The sequence below is a fragment of the Colossoma macropomum genome, unplaced genomic scaffold (genome assembly GCF_904425465.1).
Source record: "Colossoma macropomum unplaced genomic scaffold, Colossoma_macropomum, whole genome shotgun sequence".
Lineage (NCBI taxonomy): Eukaryota > Metazoa > Chordata > Actinopteri > Characiformes > Serrasalmidae > Colossoma > Colossoma macropomum.
Window position 1 is genome coordinate 29,548,705 of NW_023494792.1, and position 15,511 is coordinate 29,564,215.

General features: G+C 39.1%; 1 protein-coding gene across 3 annotated transcripts in view; it reads left to right on the forward strand.

Moving 5' to 3' along the window:
- The window catches only part of pphln1 (periphilin 1), a 37,604-nt gene that overhangs the window by 20,920 nt on the left and 1,173 nt on the right, over positions 1-15,511 (forward strand). For all 3 annotated transcript variants that reach the window (XM_036576815.1, XM_036576817.1, XM_036576816.1), the window contains one exon: positions 4,326-4,457. In XM_036576815.1, coding sequence (XP_036432708.1) covers positions 4,326-4,457 — 132 coding nt within the window. The remainder of the gene's footprint in view (positions 1-4,325; positions 4,458-15,511) is intronic.

Below are 15,511 nucleotides of genomic sequence, written 5' to 3' on the forward strand. Positions count from 1 at the left end.
GTAAGAATCCTGATCTGGGTTCTGGTAATGCCTTTACATAGCAAAGCTTTTTTTCCCCTACTACTTTAGAACATAGCCAACATCACTGAAATAATAGTGCAGTTTGCCTGGAATTCTGCCAGCATTTGCTTCGTCATCATGAGTAAATTTTCCTCTTTAATTAAATCTGCACTATGTAAGAATTATTTGTCAAAATTGAAAGAAGTAACATTACTGAATCACTCTAAGAAGTCACTCTAAAATCTGGTGGTGTTGCACTTCTGCTAGTCAGGTTGGATTTAACAGGAGTATTTCAATCCACGTCATACTTCTTAATGTATTAATGTCGCACACAAGGGTCCAGCTCAATCTTCAGGTCATAAACGCAAAATCAGCATTCTGTTGTTGACGATATGATGACTATAGCAGATAATTCACAGTTCTCTATGAATGCTCTTTCAATGCGCTCGCAGTCATCAGATTCATCTGCTTAGGGAAATGGTCTAAAGAACAACCCCCGTTACAAAATGTTTCTCGGCACATTACGTGCAATTATGAATTGAAGGAATCTGCTCTATTATTTCTGTGTGCTGGATCTGAGGACAATAGGACATTCTGAACAGTTGTTCCTGGCTGTCTATATATAGACTAGAAACAGCTGTTGCTTCTATACCTACTTGGCAATGGTCCAAGGGCAGCTATGTGCCTGGGCCTATATAAACATGGCCCTCTCCAGTGTCCAAAGGGCTGGCCTGAAGTGTCTGGGTACTGTGCACGCAAATGAAGTCTGTTCTCCAGACACAAGGCTGGTCCTCTAGTTCGATGTTTTCGATTCATCAAGTGAGGGTTCAATTCTACAACGTTTTCACCAGAGTGGTCTCCGAGTCTCTGTATCTTACATAGTGCAGCTTTAAAAAGCTGTTTTGCTTAAGCTTCTTAAATATCTTGGACACATTTTAACGTGTGCTGCCCTGGCACATGAAAGGCTAACTGTCCCTGCCATGTTTACCCTCACTGTAAACCGGGTTCACACACTAAACGCAGGAGGATGCAGAGGGAGAGCTGAGAGGACAGACAGGCCACCCAGGCCGTATCCATGGTGAGAAAAGAGGGAAAAACTCATTAACTCAGACTCTTAGCTTTATCATATGATCTTATCAAATGCACAGAGCACTCTGGACGCACTCTAGGGAGTTCTCACAACCCAGAGTGAGTTTATTTTCTCTCTGCCTTTAGAAAGAGTTCCTTCTCTACACTGTAATGGCTGGGAAATAGAAACATATTGTCACTGCTATGAGTGATGTATTTGTTTTAACACAATTCTTGCATGTTATTTGACTTTGATTTGAGTTTGGGCTTAAGGTTCTGCAATTCTGGGCGTTGTTGCAGTTTCTTTGATTTTGCAGTTCATCAGTTCCACTTTTCCTTCTAGTTTGTGAACAACGCGCAAGCTCTTTGTAATCTGTGCCATATAGCAAACCAAATAGCATTATCTGCGGCCTCCCGAAACACACACACTGTGCGCACTCTCTGATCTTTTGATCTCTCTACATGACCGTGCTCACGGGGCATAACCCATAACCTTGTAGTGAAGATGAAAAGGCTGGGTCCAGTGTAAACTTCTCTAAATTTGCGGCCTTTTAGGTTCAACAAACACTCTTGCTTTTTCGAGATTCATTGTTTGTAGAACAAAGAAGAGATGGACTGAAACTACTCAGCGCTCACCCACTAGCAAACATACCTCACACCGGCTTTAAGTATCTGTCAAGAATGTGTTTTAATATGATGCTGCAGAATATGTGAGCTTTGTGATTGGACCAGCTTGGACCAGTGGGTGGTTATGTCCTTTTTTTGCCTAGCATAGAAAGACTACCAGAATCATTTTAATTCTATTGAATATCCATGTTCATGATTATTTGTCCTCATCTAACCCTTAGCATTTGTTATAATCATTCACAACTAAAGCTTTGTAATTTAGTACTACCTGTCATTCGAAGCTCACTCAAACAGAGTAATTCCATTGAAAGTATGTATTCTAAACTGATAACAAATTTGTGTTTGAGATTTCATTATGATTTTTATTTGATTACTTTTTTATTGTTGGCATTCTATTGGAAGAAACATGGAAAATCTATAACTTTTACATACAGTAAAAGAATAAACCAAAGTATTATTAATATCAATTGATGTATGTCAGTGAGTTTTTCTGTTGGTCTGTTCATCATTAAATATCGGCACAATTTAATAATTCCGAGACTGTACGTATATACGACCAAAAGTTTGAGCACCCCAGGTCAAATGTCATATTTTGTTGATTGAGTGAAAATAAGTCAACTCATTATGTGCAGAGAAGACACTTAGTGCTGAGAAAAATTGTTTGCCCCTCACTCAGTTTCTTCCATTATGGCTAATTTGTCACATATAAACGTTTCAGGTCATCCAACTAATTTTAATACCAGATAAAGACAATGAGTAAACACAAAATGCTGCTTTTAAATGATCATTCCATTTATTGAAGATAAAGATTTATTCAAGACCTGTATCAGCCATGAAAAGGTAATTGCCCCCTAAACCTAATAACTTGTTGTGGCACCCTTGGCAGTAACAACTGCAGTCGAACGTTTACGATAACTTGTGATGAGTCTTTTACTTGACTGTGGAGGAATTTTAGCCCTACTCTTCTTTGCAGAATTGTTTTAAGTTGGCTACGTTGGAGGGTTTTTGAGCATGAGCTGCTCGTTTAAGGTCTTGCCACAGCATCTCAATGGGATTCAAGTCAGGACTTTGACTCGGCCACTCCATTTTTTTTTCTTTTGTGCCATTCAGAGGTGGACTTGCTTGTGTACTTTGAATCATTGTCCTGCTGCATAACCCAGCTGCGCTTGGGTCATGTACTGACAGGCGGACATTCTCCTCAGAATTTTCTGATAGAGGTCCATTAGTTATGACAAGTCGTCCATGTTATGCAGAGCAAAGCAGCCCAGACCATCACACTACTTCCACGATGTATGACTGTTGGTATGATGTTCTTATGATGTCTTACAAAAAGTTCCACTTTTGACTAATCAGTCCACAGAATATTATCCCCAAAAGTCTTAGGGGTCATCTAGATGTTTTTTCGCATGTTTTTCTATATATATATTTGTTAATGCACAATATCTTGTTTCTTTTTTTATGTTTGATAATGTCTGCTAATGATATCACTTCAGTAATACGTATCATGATGATGTATTGTGAATAAAAGTAATTCACTAATCATTCCTGTATTCTGTAGTTTCACATTGTTAAAATCTGATGGTAACATTTTATTTAGATAGCCCCCTGTAAATGCTTTGTAGATGCTTATCATGCTTTTAAATTGCTTTAAACTAAATATCTGTTAAATTCACTTTTATTTGCCCTAAACGTCACCCTAACCGTATCCTTACCCTTAACCCAAAATCTAAACATAAACCCTCACCCTGGTCCTGGTAATCCTAGCCCTAATGCTGTTAAGAATCCCTATGTAGTTTGCTAATAATTTCTCTAAATAATCTCCTTTGTGTCCTGGCTGTTTTCTTAGTAATGAGTCCTCTGCGAGCCATAGCCGTGCTGTATTTCAGCCATGAAAGATATAGAACAGTCCACGCACTGAATGCATTACTAATGTGCTGTCAGGGTGAATGGAATGAGGAATAATTGGATGGCACATCAGGATATGTGAGCATTCTCTGTTCCAGCCTTTTTTCTGGCTCTTGGTGAACACAAGGAGGCAAATGTGGCTTTGTCCCAGCCATGTCTACCCCTAGCTCTGTGTTTGTTTAATGAGCAATGTTCTGGCCTGCTACTCATAGCCTGAAAGAAGAAACATCTCCAGTGGTCCCTTTTGGCCCTGTTTTTCCACATTGATACTCCTTTATTGTGCAATGCAGCTGCTTTTCCATTACTTTCTTTTTGGGTGGATGGTTGTCTTTGGCCTTTTAAAATCTTCTGCTTTGGGTTTTTGAGCTCCCGTCAGTGCTCATCTTGAGGCTTAACTGTGATCATAGATGGTGTTTACATGCAGATGAATATCCAAAAGAAACTCAATGTAAGCTGTTCTGGTGGACATCTCCGATGTTCTAAAAATCAGAATATTAGCCCCTAATTTATCTCTGTGTAGGTGAAATAAATTAATAAATACTAATATTTGTAAGTCAACTAAAATGCTGTAGGAACCTTTCATGAAACCTATCAACTTGGAAAATGATTTTCTCCATCATAAAGTTCATATTTATAAATCTAAATGTGTGCATGTTTAAGGAATGTCAGCATTTGTTGGATCATTGTGAACTATGTAAGCTGAAAAGGCTCTGTGTGTTGCGTAGGAGGAGATACCAGTGATGGAGGGTCCGACAGATGAACCATTGGCTGCTACGGATGAAGGTTCCACAATTATGGATGACTTCCATGAGCGGCGATCTCAGGCCATCGCAGCCAAAGCTCGGGAAATCGAGAAGGTTTGTCTCTGCAGTTATACGTTAAAGGTTTCCACTTTTACATGACCGTTTTCTAACCTCTTAAAATGGAACAGTCTGTTTTTGTTGTGCCTTTATCATTAGTATAAGTAAACAACCTTATGTTGTGATTGCCCTGTGCTTTATACAGAAAGCACTGCAAGCTAAAACACTCCTTAAAAATTCAGCGCTAGTGGGCCTGATAAAATGCTGTATGGGCAGAAATTGTTTTTCGTGACTTCACAAAAACTTTGGATTCAAAACAGGCTGCTTAGTGTTCCTTTAAAGGCCATGGGGAGTGAATAGTACATTTTGAAGTATTAAAACGCATAAAAGCCCCACTCATTTATTTTAAAGTTATAAGGTGTGTTTCAGCCCAGACTGCTTTTTGAATGAGGCACAATATAGGCCAGCTGATCAGAAGATAGCTTATTTACATATGAAGGCACAGTAACAAAAACTTGTATAATTCTAAGGCATTAAGAGGGGTTGGGGGAAAAAAAGGTCATGTAAAAATTAATTATGACTGATTTTGTTGGATAAAACAACTCAAACATCATAAGTGGAACTTGAGAAAAAATTTAAGTACAAGAAAAATGTAGGATATGGGCCCTTTAACAGTGGTAAATAAGCTCTTGAGGAAAAGAGTGAGGACAATTCAAATTTGCAGGATGTGGGCCTTTGACTGTTTTTCCCTTTTGTATTGAGAGAATTCTTATGAGTCTGGAATTTGTCTCTACACAACCTTTTTAGGAAACTTTGCATCCAGTATGATCACATTAGTGTGGATTAGAGCGAAGTGAGAACCTAATAGGTTTATGCGCTAAACTCTTCAGCATGGTGTCCTGTAGGTGTTGTTCTCCAAACTCCTCTTCCTTTTTCACTTTCCCTCGCCTTTACCGGATTTAGCTCTAATGAATGTCACATGTTGGTGCTTTTCCCTGCAAGTTAGCTCCACGCCCGGCCATTCCAAATGAAATGAAAGAGAAAAAGAGAAGGGAAGTGAGGGCGGGGGCGGTGACTGTGCGTGCTCAGGATCATTATAGTTACGCCCATGCCCTTTCTGCAGAGCTCTCCTGTGTTTTCCTCCTCCTGCTCACAGCCAGGAGCAAAACTTCAGCCCTCCTGTAGAGCCCCAGTCCTAAAACTGACTTCAGGAGCTGCTGACACTGCAGGAACTCGACTATTTTAAATCAGATCAGAACGCTTAAAGGAAACTTTTTAAAAATTTACATAGAGGATCTATGTTTTAATGTTTAAACGCTGTAAACAATTATCTGACAAGTTTGCTCATAGTACCACAAAAACCTAATTCGCTCAGCTGAATGTGACCTACTTTTGTTAATTTCTATAGATAAAAAGGACACTAATTATTGAGTTCAGCTGTTTCAGCAACACCCATTGCTAACAGGTGTATAAAATCAAGCACATAGTCATGCTATTTCCATAGACTAACATTGGCGGTAGAATGATTTGTACTGAAGAGCTTAGTGACTTTAAACACTGTCATAGGACCTTTTACCTTTGACACATCAGTTTGTGAATTTTTTTTGCCCTGCTAGATCTGCCACAGTGAACTGTAAGTCCTATTATTATTATTATTATTATTATTATTATTATTATTATTGTTGAGCAACAGCAGCTCAGCCATGAAGCAGTAGCCCACAAAAAATTAACTCAGAGAGCAGGCCTGCCGAGTACTGAATCACTACCTGGCAGTCTGATGGAGAAATCTGGGTTTGGAAGATGCCAGGAGAACACCTACCAGAATGCATAGTGCCAACAGTAAAGTTTGGTGGAGGAGGGTTAATGGTCTGGGCTGTTTTTTTAGGGTTTGGGACCCTTAGTTCCAGACATTTTAGATGATTATATACTTCCAACTTTGTGACACGAGTTTGGGGAAGACCCTTTCCTGTTCCAGCATGACTGTGCTCCTGTGCACGCTCCATAAATACATAGTATGGGGTGGAACCTATTATTGGTGATCTGTAAGAAGGTTCTGCCTTCAGTTTGGTCTTATTCAGGATCAGTTGAAGCCTAGAGGAATGCCTACATAAACTTGGAAACTCTTTTTCTGGGTTCGCTTGTAGGATTTGTGTGTTTTTGCTGCGCTTCTGATTAATTGTTAAGTGTAGGTTAATCCCATAGTTACCCATAGCGTGTGAGTGCTTTTCGGGGCTAAGCCTGTTATTTCACATTTTGTGTGACATTTGACGTGTGTGGCTGTCTAATGGACACTAATGTTTCACTGTTTAGCGGGTGGCCACCACATGTTTAGACTGAGCTTTTATCTAGTCTAGCCATCTGAAGACTCTGTGCCACCAGATTTTTTTTCATGTTTTTTGATAAATACCTAAGCTGGCATGCATAAACAACCTAGAGTGCTTTGACCATGTTCTTCTACATCAGTTTTTCTCACCTCCCTCCTCTCAAACATGCCACTTTTTTCGCTTCAGTATAAAGGCTGTACAACTTCAGCTTTCAAATAAGAGCAGAAAGATAAGAAAAGAAAAATTGCTCATATGTTTTGACAGCAAAGCTTTTCTCCATCTGCACCACATTGATTCCTCAGATGGTGGCTGTATTGTCCAACTGCATACTTTTCCTTTCACAATAGCATCGACATGTTCTTGGAGGCACTGTAATATGCCCATCAGGCCATTAAATCAAAAGACACTACAAGTTTTTTTCAGCGATTGCTTTGATTTCGCAATTGATTTAACTTGCAGCCATGTTGTTTTGATTTAAAGTACTATGCAAAAGTCAGAGACCACCCATCATCTAATAAATAATAATAAAGCAGAACATATATTTACCAGAAAATTACACAGAAGCCTCACCAACTAACTATGTCCAGACGACATATTTTGTGGAATTTTAAAGTGAAACAAGGTAAACGCAACCTCTGCTCCAAACTATTTCTCAGCAAATATTAAGCCACTGTTATATTCTATTAAAAAAGTAGCACCCTCTCTGGCATATATGACAGCTTTCAAGCACTTTTTGTAGCCGGTTAGGGGTCTTTGTGTATTCGTTTAAGAAATGTTTCACCCTACTTTTACTTCCAGAATGCTCTACCTAGTCCATTGTTCTGAGAACTCCAGCAGCCTCTTTGTTTGATTAGCACAGGTTCTTCTTTTATTGTTCATTTCCTTTTCTCTGTTCTGGCACATTCTTTCAGGTCATAACATTAAGTTGTCTTCTCACAGTGGAAGGATGGAAAGAGGTACCTGTGTATTTTTTCCAGATCTGAAGCCAGAGTGGAGCTTGATTTTCTCCTTCAAGTGCTGTTTATCTGGTGGTAACAGTTTTGGTGGTTTACCAGGTCTTGCACAATCCCATTTTCTCCATAGCTTTTAATCATTTTTTTGAACTCCAGTTTTGGAGACCCCTGTTTTTCCACTTACTTTACTTTGACTATCTCCTTCCTCATGCAAGTGGATTATCTTGTATCTAATCTACTCCAAAAGATCTTTTGGAAATGAATAACTTGTACTTGATAGCCATTTTAAATAAACAAAGAGTGGGCTTTTGGTTTTACACAGTACTGTAGATGAAGCATTTAATGAAAAAAAAAATCAATAGGAAGTAACATTTGTTTTCCTTTTCCAGTGCACAATTAGCCAGAAACTGCATCTTATGCACAAATCTCACAAGTTCTTTTAGAAGAAACGGCCTTACTTGATTGCTGGGATTTTTAAACAAGGTTTATATCTGATTTGAAAATGTCAGAGTCAGTGTTGAGGGGGAAAAATAGGAAAGCAGAGGAAGTGAGTTATACACAATTAACCAAAGGCCATCCAGCCTTTATCTGCTTCCATGCTGCTACGTGGCATTTACTTTTTCGGCTGAATTCCATTCACAGATGCTTAGCGAGGGTCAAATATGTTTTTTATTTTATTTTACTACTGAAGGGGAATATGAGTCCCTAGCTGCATGTTCCAGAATACTAATTATGAGATGCTATCTTCTCCTGTTTCCTTTTCGGAATGCTTATTTAACTTCTGTTTCTTACACAACGTCCTGTTACTGTGTGCCCAAAACATACCCTGACAGAGAGAATTAACTCCTGAAGCATGGCAGCCCTGCAGTTGCCCTCCACCCCATCTGTTGTCCAGATATTACACTGATCTGGCCTCTCTTCCCCTGTCGTTTTGAGGAGGATGACTCTGTGTAATCATAAAGTGGGTGTGGATTCTTGCCTTGATGAGACTTTTTATCAATATATGTCTGTGTATGTGACCTCTCTGCCTCACTCCTACTGACTTCCTTTTACCCTCTTGCCCTGCCTCACTGTCTCAGTGCTATCTACCAAGTAAATTAGAGCACACAAAGGCTGGGTAGAAAACAGACATGTAGAGAGTGCATACCTACAGTCAAGTGGAGCTTTCCTGTTTGATTGGGTAACAGGGGTGGGGGGTTACAGGAAGTGCGTGAAAGTACAGCGTGCTCTCAGAAGAGCCTTCCCAGCATACTCAGCATTGTTAAGAGCTTTTCCACTTCGGTCTACATGTTTATGTCTCGGGAGAGTTCGCTTTTAATCTGCTTGGCCCCTTTGAAAAGCTCATTGTTTTGATTATCAGCACCAGAATAGATGTTGCTGCATGTTGATTAAAGCGAACATACAGTAAACATTGACTGTAATTCCTGCAGACCTGACTAGTTTATCTCTGCTTTATGGCTTAGGAAGGTTTGAAATGTGTGCCAGGGCCTGGGACCGGCACTGGTCCGAAGTTTGGACATACCTGACTGCATATAGGGGTGGACGATATGGCAAAAAATGCAATGTCATGGTACAAAATATGTATCATGATAATTTTTCTAATTAAAACAATTTCCTTACCTTTGGAACTACAGAAGCCCTGGAGGAAAACATGAATAAAAAGTGTCTTCCTGAGAGAGAGTTCCACTTTATTTCGTTTTTCTGCCTGTTTTTTTTTTGTTTTTTTTTGGTAATTAATTAATTATTTATTTTTTTCCTTTACCCCTCAAGGACCAGGTGGAAAGAAATTACTGGGAAAAATAAAGTGACTTACAGTCAGCATGCTATGCCAACTTTGACGGCAAAGGGACAGCTGTTCTCACTCCTCACGCACCCCCCCTACCCTTTGTGAACGAGGTGGACAAAAATAATGAATTTGTTAGCCGGTTAGTATTTTTTTATGTGGCTCACGAAAGGTAATCCGCCCCCTACTGGTCAAAGCTGGTGTAATATGCTAAGTGTTAGCCAAATTTTTTTCATACAGTTGTGGAAAAAAATTTAAGGGATATTTTGGTGGCTGAAATTGTACAAGTGGTGCTAAATATGTTTTTGGCCATCTTTGATATGTCACACAGGCAGAAAAAATAAGTACACCGGAACTTAGACTCAGTAATACACTTGGAATATTTTCATTTTACATTTTTACGTTTTCATTTTTATTTATTTTTCATCTTAAAATGGAAGTAAATGTAAAAAGATTTTTCAGAAGTAATGTTGGAACATTTCTCTGTCCACTTGTCATGAAATTTTCATGCAGTGTAAAATTTTCAAAATATGTTAGAAAAAACACACAAAAATGGAGATAGAAGGTTTTGCTTCAACATTACATACAGTGTATACACCAACCTGCCACTTGGTTAAAACCACCTCCTTGTTTCTACACTCATTGTCCATTTTATCAGCTTTATCATTATCATTGACTTACTATATAGGTGCACTTTGTAGTTCTTCAGTTACAGACTGTAGTCCATCTGCTCCTGCATACTTTGTTAGCCCCCTTTTACACCGCTCTTCAATGGTCAGGACCCCTACAGGTACTATCTGTGTGGTGGATCATTCTCAGCACTGCAGTGTCACTGATGTGGTGGTGTGTTAGCATGTGTTGCGCTGGTCTGAGTGGATCAGACACAGCAGTGCTGCTGGAGTTTTTAAACACCTCAGTGTCACTGCTGGACTGAGAATAGTCCACCAACCAAAAATATCCAGCCAACAGTGTCCTGTGACCACTGATGAAGGACTAGAGGATGACAAGCATAAACTGTGCTAAATGCAAATAACACTTGATTTCAGGCTTATGTAGAGTCATGCATGCTTTGATGAGTGTGAGAGGTTGAGTTTGCTACAGAGAGCCAGAACAGCTGTACTGGCTCCACCCACTCAAGAAGCCTGTTGAATTAGCACTTTGCTCACGGAGAAGAGGGCTATTCTTCTTCTGTGCTGAAGACATTGTGATACTGTAACACTACCTCTCTGCTCAAATCACCACACAAACAACATGTAAATGTAGGCCACACATACAGCCATTCCCTGAGGGAGTGCAGTGCTGAGCTAGAAACCCAGCATCTTACCTCTTACTGCTCTTTAAATTACGGACAGGTTCAGATGTGGCCTTCACAAAGAATTGTTAGGGATTAGTGGGCAGCCTGCATGATAATGCATATATTAATTTCTCCTACTGGTCTGTCTTACAATAAGTAACAGAGTCTGATAGACACATAGACTCCCATTCATATACATTTTTGGCCACATATTTTTAAATGAAATGTAGACTTTGTAGTTATTCAGTAAAGCAGTATGGAATATTTGAACGACTGTGCATAATATGTAACTGTCGAGGCTGTTTTATTTGTTGGCCTCTTATACAACTGTTTGCTTTATTAGTTTTATTATATACAGTACTGTGCAAATAGACCACCATTTAATTCAAGAAATTTTTAGTTTTTAATTTTTAATACAAAATTTTTTATATGAATTTTTATTTTTATTTTTTAATACAAGTTATTAATTTTTCATCAGCAGGCAAAAAGCAGAGAACACATTTTGTAGAAAATTACACAGACCTCCAAAAAATGAACAGAACAAACTTTTTTTAGTATGTAGTGTGTCCCCTCTTTGCTTTTAATACTGCTTCCATTTTTTCAGACTTCCTTTTGTATTTTTCAAAGAAATCTGCAAGGATATTTTTCCATACTTTCAAAGTTCAGTCTTAGAAGTTGGTTGTGTTTTCTGCCTCTTACAATCCAACACCACTAACAAATTTTGGCTCATCAGTCCATTAAACCTTATTAACCTTATTCCACGTCTTGGGTGTCCAGCTGATTTTCTTCTTTTTTGTCTCAGTAACAGCTTCTTGACAGCTACACATCCTTTCAGACTCATAGTGTTGAGTTGTTCTTCTCACAGTGGAAGGATGGACAGAAACACCTGTGGATTTTTTTTCAAATCTGAAGTAAGAGTGGAGCTTGATTTTCTTCTCCCTCTCAAAGATGAAAGCTTTAAGTGCTGTTTATCTGATATGTGATAGTTCTGGTGGCCTGCCACGTCTTGCATGGTTGTTAGGACTCCCATTTTTCAGTTTCTTTTACTCATTTTTTGAACCCTAATTTTGGAAACTCATGTTTTTTTTCACTTTTTTTTGGCTTTCTTGGTGCTTAAAATTGAAGAGTGGACAAATTAAAAAACTGATTCAATATTATATTTAGTTGTTGAGGCCTGTACTGTGTAATGTTCTGTTAAATTATATATGCCATATGTTTTTCTCTGACACTGAAAAATGAGTAATTTTTGCACAGTACTAAATGTTATATAATCAGTAGTGACAGTCCTAGTAGTCTGCATTCCCTAACATATAATGTGTTCATTTAAAGACTGACATTGGCATCAGCAGAGCTGTGAGAAGCAGCATCGGCAGTGCTTTGTTTTCTAAACAGATTATGAAGACCATGGCAACAGTGCATAGAGGGTTAATAGGCCATTAGTCTAGGCTGAATGCATTCCTCCAGAGTGACTCTGTAAGTGTTCCTGCGCTGCCTTGGGCTCCTGAGCTTCCTGTATCTGTCAGAATCATTCAGCTCGACTCTTCTGGAATGTTCTGATGGACTCTCTCTCAGAACGCACTACAGGAACCACTCTGAATTCCACTTAATTACCTACTACAATTATGTGCACAGCGCCGTGTGTGGGCCAGGCTGATTCCTGGAACCAGGTTACCTCATTCCTCTGTAAGCCTAAGGCAGGATGTAGAGCCACTGGATCATTGTATTCAGCATCATTAGAAGTGGTCACTGGTTTTCTGCTCGAGAACATGTATGTGCAGGTCACTCGTAGATTAGGCAACATCTAGAATCAAGTTAATAGCTTTTATAGCCATTTATCCCCAAGCCAGACCACATGCTTGCAGTAGCATTGCTTTCCAGACAGAAGTGTTTTAAAGTTCCATATACTTAACCTACACTGTCTGTTAAAAGTTTGGGGACATCTTGCTTATTTTAAATATTCATTTGCACTGTTGCTTTTCAATTAAGTGAGAGAAAATATCTGCACAAGTCTTCTTACCAAAACAGCTGTTTACTTATACTTGATTTTTTTGCAATCCTCCACTTCATCTTCATTAAATTGTGTTCCTTTGATATGAAAAGCAGGTTTTGCTAAAAAAAAAATATTGAGAGTTTTCCAAACTAGTCCATTCTCACCAGGAAGAGAAGAATTTTTTTCCCTTTTCTCTGCCTCTGGCAGCAGTATGGCAAATATTGACTTAGTGTCTCAAATAATCATTTATTTTTGCAAATATTGACTTAACATCTTCACCACGACCCAGAAGGATAAGCGGTTTAGATGATGCGTGTGTGTGTCTCTGTGACTTAACATCTTAACATAATGACTTGTTCTCAAAATACAGCGTGATTCAAAAAGATTCATCTGATTTCAGAATAATTTATTTAACTTGTAAATCGTTACAGAACAATGCAGTAAATTGTAAATGGTTTAAGTGAGCTTATAGTTTATTATGTAATTTTACAAGTGCTCCATACGTCCTGCTTCAGCTGTACGGACAGATTCATTCCATACTGGATTGAGCATGTCAGGTGTCACTGTACTCACGGCTCTTTCAATGCGATTTCAGAGATCATCCAGTGTTGTGGAACCAACGACGAATGCTCTGAGCTGTTGGAGGTTCAGTGCCATACTGACAGTCAGAAACTCTGTTAACCCCTATTTCAATTGGTATGTGATTGGTTCCTAGGTGCTTCACGGTTGTGAAAATATGGCGCTTTGAAATCAGATCAATCTTTTTGAATCACCCTGTTTTGACTTAACATCTCGAAATAATGACTTGTTCTCAAAATATTGACTTAGTATCTCAAAATCTTGAGATATTATGTTGAAAAAATTAGTTATTCAGTTAGTAATAGTTGTAAAAGTGAGTCATTATTTCAAATAGTAAATCAATATTTGGCAAAAATAAGTCTTTCTTTTGATACAGCAAGTCATAATGACAAGACAGGAAGTCATGGTAAGCCATTTCAACATAGGAAGTCAATATTTAGAGAAAACAAGTCATTATTTCAACATATTGTCATTACTTTGAGACCCAAAACCAGGTTTTGGCATACTGCAGCCAAAAACAAAGAATTTTTGTTGGTTTGTTTGTCTTATTTATTTATTTATTTATTTATTTTTTGGTCCTCTACCTGGCAGGAATGGGCTTCCATACTTCCATACTCAGTTGCTCCTTCAGTTTTGCAGTCTTTGCAAACAAAAATAACTTCTAAGCATCTTTCTATTGACCACCTTAAATATGGTAAGTTCTTTCAAATTGACAAATAAAAAATTTAGTAGTCGTCCCCTCCTGTTTCACAGGCAGTGTAAATGACCTGATGCATCAGTTTGAAGCCATCCGAGCCTGGAGCCTATTTGTTTAAGTAGAGCCTGATTTTATCTCGGTCTGCTCGTGCACCTTAGCGTTGGACTGCATTCTCAGACGCTGGCAGAGCCACGCTTCAGCTCATGTCCTCGGGGCCCCGCGTGCGAGCAGGGAAATGGAGAAGGTGCTTACGGGAGCTGTAAAAAGTCTGGCTTTGACTCATTTGATCACAGGGGTTACAGGTTCCACCCAAACACACAACAAAACCTCTCATTTCTGTCCATCGTCATTAGGGAGCTTAGGCTGTTAAGCAGTAGATTAAAGGGTGGTTACTTTGGTGAGCAGTATCGTTGTGATGACTGTTGATTGTTGACTGTGTCCCGTCTTGATCAGCGTCATTGAATCTGTTTTAAATTGAATTCTTCTTCCAGGTTAGATTCAAAATAAAAAAACTAAACAAAAATCCAATATTAATCTAATAAATATGTTGACATGCTGCTGGTAGTGCTTAGAATTTCCTTCACATACCCTCACCGAGCACTTTATTAGGAACATCTGTACACCTACTTATTCATGCAGTTATCTAATCAGCCAATCTTGGGGCAGCAGTGCAATTCATAAAATGATGCAGATACGGGTCAGCGGCTTCAGGTAATGTTCTCATTAGTCATCAGAAAGAGGAAGAAATGTGATCTCATTGATTTCGACTGTGGCGTGATTGTTGGTGCCAGACGGGCTGGTTTGAGTGTTTCTATAACTGCTGATCTCCTGAGATTTTCACTCACAACAGTCTCTAGAGTTTCCTCAGAATGGAGCAATAAAAAAAAAACATCCAGTAACGGAAACACCTTGTTGATGAGAGAGAGGTCAGCAGAGAATGACCGGATTGGTTCAAGTTGACAAAAAGGCGACGGTAACTCACATAACCACACCATACAATTTTGGTGAGCAGAGAAGCATCTCAGAGTGCAGAACACATTAAACGCAAGACCACATTTGAAGACTGAACAGACATAGCCTGGTCTGATGAATCTCAATTTCTGCTGAGGAACACGGATAGTAGGGTCAGAATTTGGCACCAACAGCATGAACCCATGGACCTGGCCTGCCTTGTGTCAATAGTCCAGGCTGGTGGAGGTGGCGTAATGGTGTGGGCAATGTTTTCTTGGCACACTCTGGGCCTGGTAATACCAGTCAGTCATCTCTTGAATGCCACAGCCTATCTGAGTATTATTACTGACGATGTGCACCCCTTCATGGTTACAATTAAACCATCTTAGCCATAATGGCTACTTCTTCTAATGGATACCAGATCTGAATCCAATAGAACACCTTTGGGATGTGGTAGAACGGGAGATTCGCAGCATAAAGTGTGTCTGAAAAACCTCCTGGAATTGCATGATGCAATCATGTCAACATGGACCAAAATCT